At 52.2% G+C, this 21,602-nt stretch overlaps 1 protein-coding gene across 1 annotated transcript; it reads right to left on the bottom strand.

Moving 5' to 3' along the window:
• Nucleotides 1-18,091: 18,091 nt before the first annotated feature.
• On the bottom strand, nucleotides 18,092-21,241 carry LOC103641860 (probable metal-nicotianamine transporter YSL12). The gene is made up of 6 exons (XM_008665171.3): nucleotides 20,466-21,241; nucleotides 20,203-20,366; nucleotides 19,979-20,076; nucleotides 19,748-19,882; nucleotides 19,424-19,613; nucleotides 18,092-19,315 (listed from the first exon to the last, which is right to left on the bottom strand). The coding sequence occupies exons 1-6, from the start codon at nucleotides 20,965-20,967 to the stop codon at nucleotides 18,188-18,190; spliced, it is 2,217 nt and encodes a 738-aa protein (XP_008663393.2). The 5' UTR covers nucleotides 20,968-21,241; the 3' UTR covers nucleotides 18,092-18,187.
• Nucleotides 21,242-21,602: the final 361 nt, after the last annotated feature.

Raw genomic sequence — 21,602 nt, 5'->3', positions numbered from 1 at the left:
AGTTGTTCGGGTAACGGGCCTCGGGCTAAATGGGTACGGGTTCGGGTATTTTGGGTAACGGGCTTCGGGCTCGGGTTTTATGCCCAGTCCTACGACCAACAGGTGCGTGTAGCCCTCGGGTGCCTTCTGCAAGGGGCCAACGAGGTCCAGACCCCACACAACAAAAGGCCAGGTGATGGGTATGGTCTGCAGAGCCTGAGCAGGCAGGTGGGTCTGCCTCGCGTAGAACTGACACCCTTCGCAGGTGCGGACAATTCTAGTGGCGTCGGCCACCGCCGTCGGCCAGTAGAATCCTTGCCGGAAAGCGTTTCCGACAAGGGCTCGAGGCGCTGCGTGATGGCCGCAAGCCCCCCGAGTGTATCTCTCATAGAAGTTCCTGACCTTCGGTGATGGAGATGCATCGCTGGAGGATGCCCGAGGGGCTGCGGTGGTAGAGCTCCTTCCCATCTCCCAGCAAGACGAACGACTTGGCGCGTCGCGCCAACCGCCGAGCCTCGGCTCGGTCGAGGGGTAGCTCTCCTCGGTGGAGATATTGCAGGTATGGGGTCTGCCAGTTTTGATTAGGCGCGACCCCGCTTCGCTCCTCCTCGACACGCAGTGCCTCACCCTCGGGGGCCGTGGGTGCCTCGGGCTGAACCGAGGGCGCCTCAGGCCGAGCTGAGGATGCCTCGGGCCATGCCGAGGATGCCTCGGACTGAGCCGAGGGTACCTCAGGCTGGGCCGAGGGTGCCTCGGGCTCGGGCGTGTCGTCGATCTTGATGGAGGGTTGATGGAGGTCTCGGGAGAAGACGTCCGGGGGAACCATTGTTCGCCCCGAGGCTATTTTAGCCAGCTCATCCGCAGTCTCGTTGTAGCGCCGGGCGATGTGGTTGAGCTCGAGCCCGTAGAACTTGTCTTCCAAGCGCCGAACCTCATCGCAGTAGGCCTCCATCTTCGGGTCGCGGCAGTGGGAGTTCTTCATGACTTGGTCGATGACGAGCTGCGAGTCACCGCGGGCGTCGAGGCGTCGGACCCCTTACTCGATGGCGATCCGCAACCCGTTGACCAGAGCCTCGTACTCAGCCACATTGTTGGACGCCGGGAAATGGAGGCGTAGCACGTAGCGTAGGTGCTTCCCGAGGGGCGAGATGAAGAGTAGGCCTGCGCCGGCTCCTGTCTTCATCAGCGACCCGTCAAAGAACATGGTCCAGAGCTCCGGTTGAATCGGAGCTGTTGGGAGCTGGGTGTCGACCCATTCAGCCACGAAGTCCACCAAGACCTGGGACTTGATGGCCTTCCGAGGGGCGAACGAGATTGTTTCGCCCATAATTTCCACCGCCCACTTTGCAATTCTACCCGAGGCCTCTCGGCACTGGATGATCTCCCCCAGGGGGAAGGATGACACCACAGTTACCGGATGAGACTCGAAGTAGTGTCGCAGCTTCCGCCGCGTCAGGATCACCGCGTACAGCAGCTTCTGAACTTGTGGGTAGCGGATCATGGTTTCGGACAGTACCTCACTGATGAAGTAGACTGGCCTCTGAACGGGCAATGCATGCCCCTCTTCTTGCCTCTCGACCATAATCGCGACGCTAACCACCTGAGTGGTCGCGGCGACGTAGACCAAGAGGGCTTCTCCAGCTGCTAGGGCACCAAGATAGGTGCATTCGTGAGGAGCGCCTTCAGGTTCCCGAGGGCTTCCTCGGCCTCGGGGGTCCAAGTGAAGCACTCGACCTTCCTTAAGAGGCGGTACAGAGGCAGGCCTCTTTCGCCGAGGCGTGAGATGAAACGGCTCAGAGCCGCAAGACATCCCATGACTCTCTGTATGCCTTTTAAGTCCTTGATGGGCCCCATGCTGGTGATGGCTGCGATCTTCTTCGGGTTGGCTTCGATGCCCCGCTCGGAGACGATGAACCCCAAGAGCATGCCTCGGGGTACCCCGAAGACACACTTTTCGGGATTAAGCTTCACGCCTTTCGCCTTGAGACATCGGAATGTCACTTCAAGGTCGGAAAGGAGGTCGGAGGCTTTCCTCGTCTTAACTACGATGTCATCGACGTAGGCCTCGTCTGTCCGACCAATGTGTTGGCCGAACACATGGTTCATGCACCGCTGGTACGTTGCGCCCGCATTCCTCAAGCCGAACGGCATGGTGACATAGCAGTACATGCCGAAGGGTGTGATGAAAGAAGTCGCGAGCTGGTCGGACTCTTTCATCCTGATTTGGTGATACCCGGAGTAGGCATCGAGGAAAGACAGGGTTTCACACCCAGCAGTGGAATCCACGATTTGATCGATGCGAGGCAGAGGGTAGGGAACCTTCGGACATGCTTTGTTTATACCAGTGTAGTCTACACACATCCGCCATTTCCCTCCTTTCTTTCTCACAAACACAGGGTTGGCAAGCCATTCGGGATGGAATACCTCTTTGATGAACCCTGCCGCCATTAGCTTGTGGATCTCCTCGCCTATGGCTCTGCGCTTCTCTTCGTCGAATCGGCGCAGAGGCTACTTGACGGGTCGGGCTCCGGCTCGGATGTCCAGCGAGTGCTCGGCGACATCCCTCGGTATGCCGGGCATGTCCGAGGGACTCCACGCGAAGACGTCGGCGTTCGCGCGGAGAAAGTCGACGAGCACTGCTTCCTATTTGGGATCGAGCTCGGAGCCGATCCGGACTTGCTTGGAGGCGTCGCTGCTGGGGTCGAGGGGGACGGACTTAACCGTCTCCGCTGGCTCGAAGTTGCCGGCGTGACGCTTCACGTCTGGCACCTCCTTAGAGAGGCTCTCCAGGTCGGTGATGAGGGCCTCGGACTCGGCGAGGGCCTCGGCGTACTCCACGCACTCCACGTCGCATTCGAACGCGTGTTTGTACGTGAGGCCGACGGTGATGACCCCGTTGGGGCCCGGTATCTTGAGCTTCAGGTAGGTGTAGTTGGGGACAGCCATGAACTTCGCGTAGCATGGCCTCCCCAGTACCGCGTGGTAGGTTCCTCGGAACCCGACCACCTCGAACGTGAGGGTCTCCCTTTGGAAGTTGGAGGGCGTTCCGAAGCAGACGGGAAGGTCGAGTTGTCCGAGGGGCTGGACGCGCTTCCCGGGGATGATCCCGTGGAAAGGCTCAACGCGTGCCAGGACCGAGGACAGATCGACACGCATGAGCCTGAGGGTCTCGGCGTAGATGATGTTGAGGCTGCTGCCTCCGTCCATGAGGACCTTGGTGAGCCTGACGTCGCCGATGACGGGGTCGACAACGAGCGGGTATTTCCCCGGGCTCGGCACGTGGTCGGGGTGGTCGGCTTGGTCGAAGGTGATGGGCTTGTCGGACCAGTCTAGGTAGACTGGCGCCGCCACCTTCACCGAACAGACCTCCCGACGCTCTTGCTTGCGGTGCCGAGCCGAGGCGTTCGCCGCTTGCCCACCGTAGATCATGAAGCAGTCGCGGACCTCGGGGAACTCTCCAGTCTGGTGATCTTCCTTCTTGTCGTCGTCGTGAGCCCTGCCACCCTCCGCGGGTGGCCCGGCCCTGTGGAAGTGACGCCGAAGCATGGCGCACTCCTCAAGGGTGTGCTTGACGGGCCCCTGGTGATAGGGGCACGGCTCCTTGAGCATCTTGTCGAAGAGGTTGGCACCTCCGGGGGGGTTTCCGAGGGTTCTTGTACTCGGCGGCGGCGACAAGGTCCGTGTCGGCGGCGTCGCGTTTCGCTTGCGACTTCTTCTTGCCCTTCTTCTTGGCGCCGCGCTGAGTTGACGCCTCGGGGGCATCTTCCGGTGGCGGCCCTGGGGCTGCTTGTCCTTCCGGAAGATAGCCTCGACCGCCTCCTGGCCAGAGGCGAACTTGGTGGCGATGTCCATCATCTTGCTCGCCCTGGTGGGGGTCTTGCGACCCAGCTTGCTCACCAGGTCGCGGCAGGTGGTGCCGGCGAGGAACGCGCCGATGACATCCGAGTCGGTGATGTTGGGCAGCTCGGTGCGCTGCTTCGAGAATCGCCGGATGTAGTCCCGGAGAGACTCTCCCGGTTGCTGTCGGCAGCTTCGGAGGTCCTAGGAGTTTCCAGGGCGTATGTACGTGCCCTGGAAATTGCCGGTGAATGCTTGGACCAGGTCGTCCCAGTTGAAGATCTGCCCCAGAGGCAGGTGCTCCAACCAGGCGCGAGCGGTGTCGGAGAGGAACAGGGGGAGGTTGCGGATGATGAGGTTGTCATCGTCCGTTCCACCTAGTTGGCATGCCAGCCAGTAGTCCGCGAGCCACAGCTCCGGTCTCGTCTCCCCCGAGTACTTTGTGATAGTAGTCGGGGTCGGAACCGGGTCGGGAACGGCGCTCGTCGTATGGCCCGGCTGAAGGCCTGCGGATCGGGTGGTTCGGGCGAGGGACTCCGATCCTCCCCGCTGTCATAGCGTCCCCCAAGCCTGGGGTGGTAGCCTCGGCGCACCCTCTCATCGAGGTGGGCCCGATGGTCGCGGTGATGGTGCTCGTTGCCGAGGCGTCCTGGGGCCGCAGGCGCTGTGTTGAGCGTGCACCCGGTGTAGACCGAGGCTTCCCGCATGAATCGGGAAGTCGCGGCGCGATGTTCCGAGGGGTGCCCCTGCCTTCGGGAGGCGGAGCTTTCGGCACGCCGGACCGCGGCGCCCTCCAGGAGATTCTTGAGTTCTCCCTGGATTCGCCGCCCCTCGGTGGTCGATGGCTCCGGCATCGCGCGGAGAAGCATTGCCGCTGCAGCCAGGTTCTGGCCGACCCCACTGGAAGCGGGTGGCGGCCTCATCCTGACATCGTCGGCGATGCGGTGCTGGAAGCCCTGGGGTAGATGACGCATTTCTCCGGTCGGAGGCTGGCCCGCCCATTCCTGCCCGACGTCCTGGCGGATCGGCTCAAGCGCTCCTTCTCCCTCGTCGAGCCTGGCCTGCACCCCGCGGATTTGCTCGAGCTGTGGGTCATGGCCCCCCGCCTGAACGGGGACCACAGCTAGCTCCCGTAGGATGTCAACGCGAGGCACCGGCCTAGGAAGATCACCGTCCTCCGGCATACCGAGATGGTTGCCTTCGGAGGGACCCCCTAGATCGACGTGGAAACATTCGCGGCTTGGGCCGCAGTCCTCGTCGCCGAGGCTGCGGCTTCCGTCGGAACAGTCGGAAAGGCAGTAATCGCATGCGGTCATGAAGTCCCGCATGGCACTGGGGTTGCCAAGTCTAGAGAAATCCCAACAGAAGTCGGGCTCGTCATCTTCCTCGGACCTCGAGGGCCCGTAGGTCGAGACGTCCGTCAGCCGGTCCCAGGGTGACCGCATACAATACCCCAGAGGGTTTGGACTCGCCTCTACGAGAGCGTCCGCCAAAGCGAAGCTGCTTGGCGGGTCGAGGCTGAATCCGAAAGGCGTGAGATGGGAATCGGTCGGTACCTCTCGATCGACGGGCGATGATGAAGTCACGTCGGGGACTGATTGCACCGTCGTCTCAGGTACGAGGGTGACATCCAGTAAGCCTTTCGCGAGCGTCCTGGCGTCGTCCGTTTGCTCGGAATCGGCGTGTTGCGGGGAGACAGCGCTCGTCTTCGTCTCAAACGCGAGGTCGATGCCCGACGCGCCCCCCGTTGGGGCGCTGGCGCCATCGACTCGCTCGACAGCCGACGAGGCGCTGCCTCCTGCTTGGCCTTGGTTGCCCCGCCTCCTCCTCCGTCGGCGGGGGAGAGGACGGGGTGAGCTCGAATGTCGTTCTTCAAACACGCGGGGAAGACGTCGTCGATTCCGCCGCCGGCGGGCGGGCTGTCGGCCGCCATTGTCGCTGTCGCACGACGGTGGAAGGAGTATCATGTCGTAGCTGCCGTCGAGGGACATGAACTCAAGACTCCCGAAACGGAGCACCGTCCCGGGCTGGAGAGGTTGCTGGAGACTGCCCATCTGGAGCTTGACGGGAAGCTGTTCGTCAACACGCAGCAGGCCTCTACCTGGCGCGCCAACTGTCGGCGTTTCGAGACCGGGGGGTCCCTGGGCCGACGAGTGAAATGTCGCCGCGTGCCCCAGCCCAGATGGGTCGGCGCGAGGCCGACGAAGGGGGGAAGTGAGGTGGCCGGAGACGGGCGTGAGAGAGGTGGAAATCCCGCGGCCTTCGTGTTCGTCCCGCGCCCAGGTCGGGTGCGCTTGGAGTAGGGGGTTACAAGCGTCCATGCGGCAGAGGGAGCGAGCGACCTCACGCGAGCGCCTGTCCCGTCCTCGTCCCCGCGCGGCCAACCCTCCTTAAGAGGGCCCTAGTCCTTCCTTTTATAGGCGTAAGGAGAGGATCCAGGTGTACAATGAGGGGTGTAGCAGAGTGCTACGTGTCTAGCGGAGGAGAGCTAGCGCCCTAAGTACATGCCGTCGTGGCAGCCGGAGAGGTTTTGGCACCCGATTCGTGTGGTGTCGTGGCCGTCGGAGGAGCGCTAGTGCCTGGCGGAAGGACAGCTGTCGGGGCTGTCGAGTCCTTGCTGACGTCCTCTTGCTTTCGTAAGGGGGCGGAGAGCCACCGTCGTCACGGAGCGTGCGGGGCGCCATCATTGCCTATCTGGCGGAGCGAGCCAGATGGGACGCCGGTCTTGTTCCCCGTAGCCTGAGTCAGCTTGGGGTAGGGTAATGATGGCGCTTCCTGTCGACGTGGTCGGTCCGCGCCCTAGGTTGGGCGATGTGGAGGCTCCTCCGAGGTCGAGGTCGAGTCTGTCTTCCGTGGTCGTGGTCGAGTCCGAGCCTCTGGGTCGGGCGAGGCGGAGACCGTCGGCTGAGGCCAGGGCTGAGTCCGAGCCCTGGGGTCGGGCGAAGCGGAGTTCGTCGTCTTCTGGGGCTGAGCCCAAGTCCGAGCCCCTGGGTCGGGCGGAGCGGAGTTCGCCGTCTTCAGGGGCCTAGCCCGAGTCCGAGCCCTGGGTCGGGCGGAGCGGTGTTCGCCGTCTTCCGGGGCTTAGCCCGAGTCCGAGCCCTGGGTCGGGCGGAGCGGATTTCGCCGTCTTCTGGGGCTTAGCCCGAGTCTGAGCCCTGGGTCGGTCGGAGCGAAGTTCGCCGTCTTCCGGGGCTTAGCCCGAGTCCGAGCCCTGGGTCGGGCGGAGCGGAGTTCGCCGTCTTCCGGGGCTTAGCCCGAGTCCGAGCCCTGGGTCGGGCGGAGGCGGAGTTTCCAATGGGGCCTGAGGCCGGGCCTGACTGCCTGTTAGCCTCACTCTGTCAAGTGGCACCGCAGTCGGTGCGACGCAGGCGACGCTGTCCTTTTGTCAGGTCGGTCAGTGGAGCGGCGAAGTGACTGCGGTCGCTTCGGCTCTGTCGACTGAAGGGCGCGCGTTAGGATAAAGGTGTCAGGCCACCTTTGCATTAAATGCTCCTGCGATTTGGTCGGTCGGCGCGGCGATTTGGTCAGGGTTGCTTCTTGGCGAAGACAGGGCCTCGGGCGAGCCGGAAATGTATTCGTTGCTGGAGGGGGGCCTCGGGCGAGACGAAGATCCTCCGGGGTCGGCTGCCCTTGCCCGAGGCTAGGCTCGGGCGAGGCGTGATCGAGTCCCTCGAATGGACCAATCCTGTTGGGGACTTGTTCTCAAGTGCTAAAAGTTAAGAACAAGGCAACATAGAAAATGTTAATTGTTAACGTCCTTCGTCCTCCGAAGCATTATTTCCCTTAGGATATAATAACTTGTGGACGAAGGTTATGAAAGACATACCTTCACAAATTCATCAAACAATGACGAAGGATAAAATATAAAGAATGTAAGAGAAAAGATGAACAATCATTTATTATTACTGAACATAAACAAAAATATCATTGAATTATAAGTGTACCTTCAATCGGAAGGAAATGATAGTACAAGCGTGACGCAGAAAGCAAATGCCAAGTCAGCGTAAATAGTACGGGGATACTGTTCACCTATTTATAGACACGGGACACAGCCCTTATAAAATTACATTCATGCCCTTTACATTTGATAATAACTTTATAGTAGTCTATCGAGGTCTGAATAGCCTTTTCATCTTTAAGTCGGTTCCACTCTTTGCTGTTACGCCGAAGCTTTCCTGCTCAACACCTTCGGCTCTGTAGCAAGCTTCGTATTATTCCAGTCTACTGCAATGCCGATTTTAGTCCGAGGGTACCTGTTCACACATTGCACTACAGAAATACTGTTAAATCCTTGTTTTTGAGGACCTTCGGACTCCGAAGGTCCCCAACAGTAGCCCCTCACAATATTAATTTGTTTGAAATAATAAATTTAGATTGCGATATGGACGAAGGCTTTTACGCCGAAGGTCCGAAAAAACACCTTCCCTTTGCTAGAATAGCAACATTCAATGACAAGTGGGGTCTTTCAATTTTCAACGCACCGAGCGTATATATACGGCCATACCGCAAACTCATTTTGCACGCTTTCTGGCCAACCACTCCCGCTCACTCAATTTTTAGCTCTTGTGCACTGTGTTTTTCTAAGCTTTTAGCTTTGAAGCTTCGGATTTGAAAACAGTTTTTTAGTGCTTCCGAAGATGTCTGAAGCTGCTAAGAAGGCTGCTGCTGAGATGAAACTGAGTCTTGATGAAGAGAAGAACTTAGGATTTCTTATAGCGATGTCGAAGACCAACACAGAAAAAATCACCAATGAGATTCTGGAAGGACTGTCTGAAGATACTGGTGACAGTGAAAGTTATGATGTAGACAGCGGTGGCGAAGACTCCGAAGATCGCCCCTGGCGACCAAGTCATTCAGTTTATGGTAAATCAACTATCAAAGAGAATCATCTTGCTAATATGAGAGGAAGGTATTTCCGGGATTTGTCCGTTGTGAGGGCCGACGAAGGGGAGAAGACTTGTCCACATCCTGAAGAGAATGAAGTCGTAGTATTCCGAAGCTTTTTGAAGGCTGGGCTGCGATTGCCCCTGAGCAGCTTCGTCGTGGAAGTGCTGAAGATTTTTGAAGTCTATCTTCACCAACTTACCCCCGAGGCCATCATAAGGCTGAACATCTTCGTATGGGCCGTGCGAAGCCAAGGTCTGAAGCCTGATGCAAAAAGTTTCTGCAATATGCACGAATTATCATACGAGACAATACCTTGGGGTAAGGAACAGTATCACAATAACTTTGGCTGCTACAGTTTTGTTTCTCGGTCTGGGTCAAGCTGTCCCGTGCCAACTTTTCGGAAGAGGTGGCCTAGCGGCTGGATGACAGAATGGTTTTATGTAAAAAATGATCTGAAAGCACGGGAAGACATCAAAGGTATAATCATGCGACCTATTTGGCAAAGCTTCGGCCTTCGGAGGCCGAAGGTTGAAATGAATGAAGCCGCCGAAGAGTGCCAAAGAGCCTTCGGCGTTGTCTGCTCTTTTATAGGAACAAGGGACTTAGTACAAGAGCATATCGCCTTCAGGGTGTGGCCGCTTGCGGAGAAATGGGAAATGCCACAAGAAACCATTAAAGAGGCCGACGAAGGTGGACTTATCAGATTTAAGTACACTTTTAAATTTGGAGATAAATTTATTGAGCCAGATGATGAATGGTTGAAAAGCATTGACAATTTAAGTGATGAGCTACTCGGGACCTACTCGAAGGCTGAAGATAACGCAATGTCAGCAGCCTTCGGAGGCTGAAAAAAGAAGAGACTGAATCGGGTATTTGATGCCATCGGGTTTGTCTACCCTGACTATTGCTATCCCATTCGGAGGCAGAAGAGAAAAAACACAACCTCTGCAAAAAAAGAAGAAGCTGCAGCTGCTCCTAGCGAGCCAGAACCGAAAAGGAAAAAGTTAAAGGTTCTTACGCATCGGCCGCGTTATATTGAACCAGCTTCGGTGCCCAAGTTTACCGGAAAAACTTCTTCGGCCACCGAAGCTGAAAAACCAACCGAGCCAGCCTTATCGCCAGAGATCGCAGAAACGGCCGAAGTGCCACCAAAGATAGAATCAGAACAATCAAACATTTTGTTGTCAGAAACAAAAGAGGAAACCGAAGCGCCGTCCACAGAAAAAATTGAAGAGGTAAAAGAAGCAACTGAGGGCTCCAAAACATCAGAAGTTTTGAGTCCTACAGCAATCATTGGGACAGCAAAAAATGAAAAAGTGCCAACCGCAACTCCGAAGAGAAAGAGAATGGCTAATGTGCTAGATGTACTGGAAACGATCAAATCTTCGAGCACACCTCCGAAGAAGGTTGCTGTTACTCCTGAAACAACAGCTGAAATTTCTGGTTCTACAGCTCCAGAGCAAGAAATTGAAGCCGAAGCTGGGCCCTCAGAGCCCGCAAAAACTTTGGAAAGTGAAGCAGAAAAAATAACAAAGCCAACTTTTAAAGAAACTGGTGTTGTTACCCCCGAAGCATCCCCCAAAATTCGTGATTATATTTTTCGTCATGCTTCGGGGAAAAAATTATCAGAAAAAGAAGAACAAGAGGCCCAGCACTATGCCCAAAAGTTGAAATATCCAAAGGGGGCGTTGATATTTAATGGCAGTGGAGAAGAAGACTTCTTGTATTGTCTCCCCGATAGCAAGGAAATTTCTGTCTGTCGGGAGATGAGCAGAAGCTTCGGATTCCCAACTTTAGAAGACGGACTTTCGGTATTGTCGAAGAACGATCTGGCTGACAGCCTAGCTTACAACAGTTTAAAGGTGCGAGAAATGGAATTCTCGTGTTTTTTGTTGAGTTCAAAATTTTTTTGTTTGTTTAAAACTATTGACACAGACATATTCCTGTTTGCAGGGCCTGATACTCAGCAATGCCCTCAGGGCACAGAAAGATGCTGAGGACGAAGGATGTACTATAGCCCTGAGCAACCTTCGTTCCGAAGTGATTGAACTGAGGAACGAAGGTCTCGAAAAAGACAAAATATTATACTCATTGATAGATAAAATAAAGGAGAACGAAGCTGCTTTTAAAAGTCAAGCTGAAGCTCAGAAACGCGAAATTGAAGACCTTCGGAAACAACTGGCCAGAGCCAAAGAAGAACGTATACTTCAAGAAACAAAGCGTGAACTCAGCGATCAATGGGCAGATCACCTAGAAGTGACTGTTGAAGAGCTTCGTTCATCCAAAAAGAGATGCTACAACAAATCTATAGATTGTGTTAGAAAATTAAAGGCTAGCTTCGCCAAGGTCGGCGCATTCTCAAGTGAGGAAAACTTTTCGAGAGGCAATCCCGAAGGTGTCATTGAATGGATTGACCACGAAGCTGAAGCCTTCGAAGAAATTTTAAATAGTCGAGGAGATATATGTGCCTTCTCTGGCGCCAGAGGGATTGCCACCATCTTAGAGAAGAAGGGCTGTGAACATGTAAAAATTCTAGCACAGTCCGAAGCTGCCTTGTCCTTTGAAGATACAAGAGATCCTACGGCCGAAGCTAGCATAATTGGTGGAAAGTTTTTTACCGATATCTGGGATAATGGTGGCCGAGAAATGGCCGGAGAAATTATTCGAAGAAGTGAGAAGGGCATTCACGATGCTAGAGCAGTAGCTGAGGCTGCTGACAAGAGCACAGAAGCCGAAGATCAACTAGGTACTAAATAATGGTTTTTATCGTGTTGTAATCTTTAGGCTTTAAGATCTGCTTGCGATTTGTAATAGCAATGTAGCCGTGTCCTGCTTCAGATCCGACTAAAGCGCCTTCGGACCCCCAGCCGAAGGGGGACGACGAAATTAAAAAAATGGCCAAAGATATTATGGATAAAGTCGTGAATCGGCTCCTGAATGAAGCTGCAGAAGTCGTTTTGAGAGAAGATTAAGCATTTTTGTAAAAAACTTCTGAAATGTAATATAATGTAACATTTTGTAACCCTGAATGTAATATATCTATTTTTGTTATTCAATTCTTTACGATGCATGAAACTTTACATACATACCGTTTTTGAGTCTTTGGCGAAAAAACACCTTCCCTTCTTTTCATGCTTCGTGAAGACAAATTACCATTTATCACAACAATATCCGAAGTATCATGGAAAAGTGCTGAAGCTTCGTAGAAACAATCTTCAAGGCTATACTTCAGAAATCAATATTGTTTCTCCTTATGACTTGGCATGATTTGCCCCTTTTTCAAAGCGTTTTTCCGAAGATTAATGTCATATCTCTTTCTTATGCCACATGCATTATGATGTATGATGCTTATGTTATGCAAGGATGATGTGATGATGTTATGCTATGTAAGGTGATATTCCGAAGATACACGCATATTTGCGCAATAAAACACAATCTTTTTGTGAATCAGCATTGTCTTTTCGCTATAAGCCTCCCTTAGGAGCTTCTTCGCCTTTTACTTCAGCGGAACCAGCGTTGACTTTTCGCTGTAAGCTCTGCATTCCCTTAGGAACGTCTTTGGAGCTTCTTCGCCTTTTACTTAGGCGGTATAAGCTCTGCATTCCCTTAGGAACGTCTTTGGAGCTTCTTCGCCTTTTACTTAGGCGGTATCAGCGTTGACTTTTCGCTGTATGCTCTGCATTCCTTTTGGAACGACTTTGGAGCAGAAAACTTACACTGCGCTCGCTTCGGAACGACTTTTTGTGACTTCGTCAAACTTACTCTGCGTTCCGTAGAACGACTTTTTGTTGTTTCGAAGAATTTTCGACAGTCCGAAGGTCCTTTTTATTATCACAAGCCTGTGGAGAAAACATATTTTTCTTGTAGGAATCAACGAAACTAATTACATGAAGCCTAAACGATGTCCTTTATTACAGAAAATAAAACTGAATGAAAAAGATTGCTATTAAGGTAGGATATTTGTCAATAGATGTGCTTTGATTCTGGCACTGTGCTGTTGACCGTGCGAGCTTCGGACTGTTCTCTGAAGTCCCTTTGGTGCGGAGCATATTGGCTCCCTTCTGGCTGCTGGCCTTGTTGCAACGGAGGTGGAGGCGGAGGCTGTTGCCAGGAAGCTTGAGGCTGACTCGCCGAAGCAGCAGAGACTGCAGGATGGTTGCCCACATATTCTGGGATGTAGGGCGAATGATACGAAGCTGTGTGCATGACCTGCTTCGGCTGGGCTTGTTGTGCTGCTGCTTCAGCTATTTCCTTTTGCTTCTGTATAGTAACATGGCACGTCCTGGTAGTATGGCCTTTGTTCTCACCGCAGAATAAGCAAAAGATTCTTCTCGGTTGATCGCCAAATCTTCCTCTGAAGCCCCTGGCGCCTCTGCCTCTTGGAGCTGGTGGTCGGAAGGAGCTTTGCTGTTGTCCAGAAGCCTGTGAGGAGTATTGTGGCTTTTGCTGTTGGCTTCCTCTGTCATCATTTTGTGTAGAATTGTGAATTGATCGCACATGCCTCGGGTAAAACCTCCCTCCGAAGCCCCTGGTCATCTCAGAAAACCTGAAAGCCTCCTCCCTTCTTTGGCGAAAATCATTGTCGGCCCGAATGTATTCATCCATTTTCTGGAGAAGCTTCTCCAAAGTTTGAGGAGGCTTCCTGGCGAAGTACTGAGCTGACGGACCTGGCCGAAGCCCCTTGATCATGGCCTCGATGACAATTTCATTGGGCACCGTTGGTGCCTGTGCCCTCAGACGCAAGAACCTTCGGACATATGCCTGAAGGTATTCTTCGTGGTCCTGAGTGCACTGGAACAGAGCCTGAGCAGTGACCGGCTTCGTCTGAAATCCTTGAAAACTGGTTAACAACAAATCCTTCAGCTTCTGCCATGAAGTGATCGTGCCTGGTCGAAGGGAGGAATACCAGGTTTGAGCAACACTTCTGACAGCCATAACGAAAGATTTGGCCATGACTGAAGCATTGCCACCATACGAAGAAACTGTTGCTTCGTAGCTCATCAAAAACTGCTTCGGGTCTGAATGGCCATCGAATACAGGGAGCTGAGGCGGCTTGTAGGACGGGGGCCAAGGTGTAGCCTGCAGCTCAGCGGACAGAGGAGAAGCATCATCAAAAACAAAATTCCCATGATGGAAATTGTCATACCAATCATCTTCGTTGGGAAAACCCTCCTGATGAAGATCTTGATGCTGAGGCCTTCGGTGTTGCTCGTCCTGAGCAAGATGACGAACTTCTTCAGAGGCTTCGTCTATCTGCCTCTGCAGTTCAGCTACCCTGGCCATCTTTTCTTTCTTGCGTTGAACCTGTTGCTGAAGGATTTCCAGATTTTGAATCTCCTGATCTAGATCATCCTCCGGAGGTGTTGGACTGGTAGCCTTCCTCTTCTGGCTTCGTGCCTCTCTGAGAGAAAGGACGTCTTGATTAGGGTCCAGCGGCTGCAGCGTGCCAGCCCCTGGTGCTGAAGCCTTCTTCGGCGGCATGACGAAGGTGATGCTTGTCGAAGATGTTGAAAAGCTCAAGAAATGGAAGTGAGTTCACCGGAGGTGGGCGCCAATGTTGGGGACTTGTTCTCAAGTGCTAAAAGTTAAGAACAAGGCAACATAGAAAATGTTAATTGTTAACGTCCTTCGTCCTCCGAAGCATTATTTCCCTTAGGATATAATAACTTGTGGACGAAGGTTATGAAAGACATACCTTCACAAATTCATCAAACAATGACGAAGGATAAAATATAAAGAATGTAAGAGAAAAGATGAACAATCATTTATTATTACTGAACATAAACAAAAATATCATTGATTTATAAGTGTACCTTCAATCGGAAGGAAATGATAGTACAAGCGTGACGCAGAAAGCAAATGCCAAGTCAGCGTAAATAGTACGGGGATACTGTTCACCTATTTATAGACACGGGACACAGCCCTTATAAAATTACATTCATGCCCTTTACATTTGATAATAACTTTATAGTAGTCTATCGAGGTCTGAATAGCCTTTTCATCTTTAAGTCGGTTCCACTCTTTGCTGTTACGCCGAAGCTTTCCTGCTCAACACCTTCGGCTCTGTAGCAAGCTTCGTATTATTCCAGTCTACTGCAATGCCGATTTTAGTCCGAGGGTACCTGTTCACACATTGCACTACAGAAATACTGTTAAATCCTTGTTTTTGAGGACCTTCGGACTCCGAAGGTCCCCAACAAATCCCTGACTTAATCGCACTCATCAGGCCTTTGCAGCTTTGTGCTGATGGGGGTTACCAGCTGAGAATCAGGAGCCTTGAGGGTACCCCTAATTATGGTCCCCGACAGTGATGTTACTGAAATTGCAAAAGGTCTAGACACTATGAACAGGGATTTTGAGGAAGTTCTTATTGGTCCGCAACCTCTGCTTGAGGATTATGAAGCCCTTGGAATGTACGATGATTTCAAAACTGATGTTCATTGTGATTGTACTGAGCAGTGTGGTTCGGATGAGGACAACTCTTCTTTTGACTCCGATGAGATCCCTGATCGCCGTATGAAGGGCCCCGTATGAAGTGAGCCTATCTGAGTTATTTGTCTGTGATAGAGTTGTCTCCTGGACAATAGCCATGTATTAATTTGATGTAGTATTCTATTGGCAATGTATTTTGTGAAACTTATAGTTCATGATGTATTTTTAGTTCAACTTGGTTTCGGCTATGATTGTTTTGGCCATAATGTATCTTCAACTTGTAGTTCATGATATATCTTCGACTTTGTGTGCCCAGTTTAATAAATTCAGCTTATTCCAGCTTGTACATGTATCTAAACATTATTTCAGAATATGCTCCTTTGAAGTTACTATCTATTGAGTATTAAGTTACCATCCAGTTACATACAGGACCAAACAGGGCTAAGAGAATTGTTTGCTTGCAGTTACCATCCAGTTACATCAGAAGATTGGTCCGTCAGGGAAAGAGAGAATTAGAAGATTGGGCCGTCAGGGGAATAGTTCCGTGTGTATATATGTTTTTAAAGGTCTGCTCATATTTGACAGGGCTCGGCTCTAGCTTAAAAATAGCTTTGCCTTTACAAGCCGCTGCAGAAATCATGTTTTTTTGCTATAGTTTATTAAAAGTTCTAATTTAATTTTAGTAATTAAGCGACACTGATGACTGATGGACTAATATTTTTTTATGAGATGACTGGGCCAAGGTACATAAGACGAAGTTGATAAAATGCTAGAATATGATATAAATGCTGCATACCACAAGAGCCATATGCTTAACATGAAAAAGAGAAGAACACACTGGCCAGATTTCACTGATGCTCCTTTGTGGGGAAAGCGCTAGAGCTTAGTGAAACCCTTACGTTTAATTTTAGTAATTAAGACAACTAATAGACTAATCTTTTACTAAGTGTGTATAATTAAGCTAGATTAGATTCACATCAAAATAGTGAGCAAGGGTTGGAGATGACGAAGGATGATCATTCAACTCGAGCAAGCTCACAAATGGAAAAAAAGAAAACCATACGATGTAAAGGCAAAAGCATAAAATAAATAATTTGTTATGCCAGCCGCCACTACATGTTGATTTATGATGTGTTTGATTTGAGGTCAAAATAGAGTGAGTCGGGATGACACCGTCTTCTCGATTTTTTAGGACCACGCCGCCACCAAAAACTACACCGGTCTTTACCTGGCTCCTACGTGACTCTCATCCAAACACTATGCGCATGATTGGTTGTCTGAGCAACCGGCTCATGGCTCGACCAAGCCTGACCTGCCGCAAATGGGACTTCTCTGCTTCTCCATACATGTAACAAAAATAGCTCGATTTGGCCTTCGCTGCACCCGCACATACAAATATGGTCATGCAGATACAGCCATCCAATCAAAAGTTAGGGGCCAGTCAACGCACGGACAGAGGACAGTTGTCGAGAAGCACGCAACTAATCATGAGGTATATAAACTGTGGCCGCTTGTATCCATCCATGTACATCCAACCAAACACACCTTACATGTGTACATACTACAGTTCTTACACCTAATGAGTAGTGACATGGTAAGTACTAAGCAAAAATATTTTGAATAACACTAACTTGAGATGTTTGGCAAAATATTTGATACTTAGCACGCTTGCGCAGGTATGAAAGAATGCTATCGGTGGTGCTGTTTAGCACTCACCGAACGTGTCGACCAGATGTGTCAGTATGTGCGCAAACTTAACCAAGTTTCAGCCAAGCAACTTGCTCTCCAGTGTACACTGGTGATGTACTGACCGGACAGGTCCGACGGGTCATCCGAGTGTGCGAGTTCAAAACACTCCACCACATGTTCAGTGCGGCACTTGATTGCTACACCATACCATTCTAGAATAGAACGTATTTTTACGAACACTAGGCTCTATCCCATATCGGTGGTGTGTCAATAGAGTTTAAGGGTGTGTTTTGTTTGACTTTTGGCTTTAGCTTTTGCCCCCCTAAAAGTCAAAAGACAACCAAAGGGCTGGATCCAGGAAGCAGCTTTTTCTAAAAGCCGACTTTCTCGTAGTGCAAATCTGAAAGCACCCCTGAACCTGCTTTTAGTGGCTTTTCGGATGAAACTGTGAAAACATATATCGAAGAATTTTTAACGACTTTTAGTGGTTTCCACCAAACGGTTTTTAGCTTTTTAACAGCTTACAGCCTACATCAGCTTTTTCCACAGCTCACAGCCCACAACAACTTTTTTCACAGCCACAGCCCAACCAAACAGACCCTAAGTTATTTCTAACAGACACTCTATCATATCCCTTAAACTATTCTTTATTTCAAATTTCACTTCGTAAATAATATTAAAAAATAGTGTCATCTATAGTTTCGCGTCCCATATTTTAAACTATCCACTAAAGACAGCCTTAAAAAGGATGTGAAACGTTCACGTCTAAGTAGGGGCCTATTTGAAAGAACCCATTTTTTTTAAAGCCCATTTGTAGAAACCGAGATGCTTTCTTCATTTTCTAGAAACTAGATTCTCAAGAAGTCAGTCTTTCCCGGTTACAATTATTTTTGTCACTAAATTATGTATTTTTTGTTTTTGAGATGTTTAATTAATATTTGAAATTTTGAATTAAAATGTATGAATTCTTATATTTAAAATTGACAAAAATTGAAGGGAATAACTGAATCAATTACTTTTAAATAGAATAATGGTAGACTTATCTTTGTGTAGGGAAAAAGCTACAAACTGAGTTTCAAACACGCACATTCAGATTTTTTTTTCTAAACCAGTTTGTAGAAACCGTAGAAACTTCCAAACAGACCTCTACCTTTGACGTTGAGAGTTGAGAGGATAAATGTGCGTGAAGATACTGTTTAACTGTTTGTATAAAACATCTATTCTTTTTAGAGCAAGTATAAAACATTTCTTGTTGGCACAAAGGCACTTATCATGCAATTCAATTTTCTTTCCACACAGCTAGAAGGTTCACCGTCCTAATTATTCAAGCTAAGTGTATATGTTTGTTTTTTTTCTCAGTTCTCTAGGACAAAGTAGCAATGAAATCATCCACTTTGTCATTCATATGCCTCGATAGGAACTTCATGCATATCGGCGGCTTGACGTTGAAAAGAGAGAGCAGCGCCTGCGGCAGAGACCATACTCCGTCGCCGCAGATCAAGCCGGACGCGACGGCATACGCGAAGAAGTTTGCCTGATCCTTGTCCACCCATTCCCACGCGAAGAGTACCACGCTCCCCAGGAACATGTCGATGGCGAAGTACGGGCCAATGTAAAACGGGATGGCCATCGCCATGGGCAGCGGCACAAACTTGGCCACCTTCTCCGGAGCCATGTCCCTCGCCATGTCGACGGCGATCGCGCCGACGAAGAAGACGCAGCAGAGCGTGAGGCAGTTGTCGGGGAGCTTGGAGAAGCCGTCGACGCCGAGGATGGCCATGTTGCGGTAGATGAGCGCGTAGGGCGCCGGGTACGCGCTCCTGTGCGTGCCCACGCCGGGGAACGCGCGGTAGAAGAGCCAGAAGACGCTGGGCCCGACGACGCAGCCCATGGCGGTGCCGACCACCTGGCTGACGAACATGGAGCGCGGCGAGGCCAGCGTCATGTACCCCGTCTTCAAGTCCTGCATGAGGTCCGCGGCGGTGGACACGATGTTCATCATGATGCCGCAGGTGGCGAGTCCCACCAGGACGCCGCTGTGGGGCTTGCCGGCCCACGCGCCGAAGGCGAAGATGGCGAGCTTGCCGTACGTGGACGCGAGCGACCAGTCCGTGAGCCCCATCCCGTAGGCGTTGCAGAAGGCCAGCACGGGCGCCATCAGGTACACCGCCAGGACGTGGTACCACTCCAGCTGCGGGAAGATGAGGCGGGGCACGGCGGCCACGGAGACGGCGGCGATCACCACGTACCCGCCGATGGCGACCGGCACCGGGATCTGGTCCTTGGTGAAGAACTCGGTCCTGCGAGCGTCGTCGAACGAGGGTGGTGGCGCTGGAGCGGCGGCGCCGTTGCTGCCGTCACCGTTCACGGGGAGCGCGCCGAAGAATTTCCTCTTCTCGGTTGACGCCGCTATCGAGGCGACGGTGCGAAGGAGCACCGTGGCGAACTTGTACAGGCCGTCTCCGAGAATGATGGCAATGGCGATGAACACCTGCAACGCAGTTCAGATTGCGTGGCTTCAATCAGATCCAGACCTCACCCAATATCTGGAACATGGATCAGGAAAATGTTGAACAGAAGGATAGCGAAGTAGTAGTACCCGATAGCCTTGCATTCCTTCAAGTGAGCTGTCCGGGAGTTTCGCATCGAACCAGCTCCCTCTCTTCTGGGCTATCAGAGGCCATAGAAGTCCCCACGAGAGGATCCCTCCAAGCAGGACAGAGACGTTGACGGTGTGCGGGCAGATCATTCCTGCGCCGACGTAAGTCGTCGAGAAATCGAAGTAGAACCTGGCAGCAGCAAAGACAGTGCGTGAAAAGTTCTCATGAAGCAAGCACAGGAAGTCAGGAACTGCAGACAGGCCAGGGCTGGTTGCTAGTGGTTTCAGAAAGAAGCACAGGAAAAAAAGAAAGAGCAGGGATACCTGTTCTGATAGGCAGCCAGGCCCAGCGCAGGGAACTGGCCGAACCCGCAGCCGTCCCCGGCCGTGTAGAACCACTGGAAGAAGCCCCAGAAGAAGCTGGCCACGGAGCTCTTGATCAGCGTCAGCACTTGGCTCCTGCAATATACGTATGGATCACGGATGTTAGCTTCCTGGTGATGGCTGCAATCGATCGGTGCACAAACATATATCTCTGCACTAGTATGCACTTACTTGGCCCGTTCAGAGCCATCCGGGGTGTGAAAGCCGTTGATGAGGTGAGCAGTAGCGGTGCCGCTCGGATACGTGAGCCTGTAATCTATGATCATGACCTGAAAAGCAAAGCCCAGTGCCTTCTTGTCAGTTTCAGATTTCTTGTCAGTTTTAGATTTTTCGGACTTTTCAGTCTGTGATGCAAAGGAGGAGCCGGGAGCGACCACAGTTCAGAGGCAGGAAACCTTTCTGAGGGGGACGAGAGCGAAGAGGCCCACGAAGCTAACGAGGAACAGGAAGCCGATCATCCACGCCAGCCTGGGCTCCTTCACGTTCCCGGCATTGTTTTCTTCGGCCGCCTGGCTGGCGATCGTCTCGCTCATGCCAAACAGGTAGCTCCCAAAGCCACCTGACCCCGTGCCCAGCAGACAGACAGACAGAGACAGTGGTAAGCTTGGAACGGGGAGCAGAGCTGAGCAGCTGTCGGCCGCGCCGTATCGTATCGTACCGCTGAAGGCGATGCCGTAGGCGGAAACGACGCAGGTCTGGACGACGGTGTTCTCCTGGCGGGTGAAGGGCCTCCGGGGGTCCTTGACGGCCGCCGTCCAGACGCGGAGGAGGAAGAAGCCGAGCAGGCCCGCGGAGACGTTGAGCGAGGGGATGATGCCCGTGGTGAGGCTGAGCTTCATGACGATGACGCTGAACAGGACGGCCAGGAACAGGCTCGTCACCAGCGCCCGGGGCGTCACCTGCTGCGGCCACGGCGGCACCGGCTCCGCCTCGAATACCCGCTCGATCGAGTCCGTGACCGTGACCTCGCAGCCCCCCGCCGCGCCCGCGCCCGCGCCCGCGCCCCTCCCCGACTCCTTGTCGTCGTCCTCCGCGACCGTGCCGGGCTTCTTGTGACCCTTGCTGCCCCTCTGCCTGAGCTCGCTCGCGTCCGCGACGACGCTGCTGGTGGCACCGCCGGCGGCGTCACCTCTCGCCTGCTCGTGGGCGAACGCCATCATCTAACGATCTTTCACTCTGATGTGAACGAAACCGATGGGTATTAAGTATTTAAGTAGTCAGTACAGTACATAGGCAGTCACCAGTCACCACACCACTCGCCCAAACAAATCTGGAGCCTTGGAAGCCTGGTTACAGTAAGAAAAGACGTGCTCGTTGTCCTGTCATCGCTGCTGCTGTCGCTGACGTCTTGAAATCTAGACAGCTGAAGCCTGAATCTTCCGCAGACATCCAATAGTTTCGGCGAGCCATGTATCGTGAACCATGACTACGTGAAGATGACGAATAATGCTGCGGCACTTGACGTCGGGACAGGCGACAGGCAGCTGAGGAACCGAGACGACAGGGCGAGGATTACGGCGAGCTCGTAACAATCCCTGAGCTCATTTGCTGCTGCAGACTTCGCCGCGCGGGGCTCAACTGTCCATCGGACCAAACAAAGCCCAGCCTCGTGCCTGTCGGGTGAAGTGTGAAGCACACAGATGCAAAGCACAGGCCGGCTACAAAGGGCTCCACACGGACCACGCCTTCGTTTGGTCATTTCATACCCGTCTTAAGAACATGTACAAGAGAGCGAAGTTACATGCCTGCATTCTCAAGCTCAATTTGGCGACAGCAGCAGCCATGGATGAGCTAA

This window comes from Zea mays, chromosome 10, assembly GCF_902167145.1.
Source record: "Zea mays cultivar B73 chromosome 10, Zm-B73-REFERENCE-NAM-5.0, whole genome shotgun sequence".
Taxonomy (NCBI): Eukaryota; Viridiplantae; Streptophyta; class Magnoliopsida; order Poales; family Poaceae; genus Zea; species Zea mays.
Note: the sequence above shows the minus strand (reverse complement) of the source record. Positions and strands in the feature narration are given on the sequence as shown.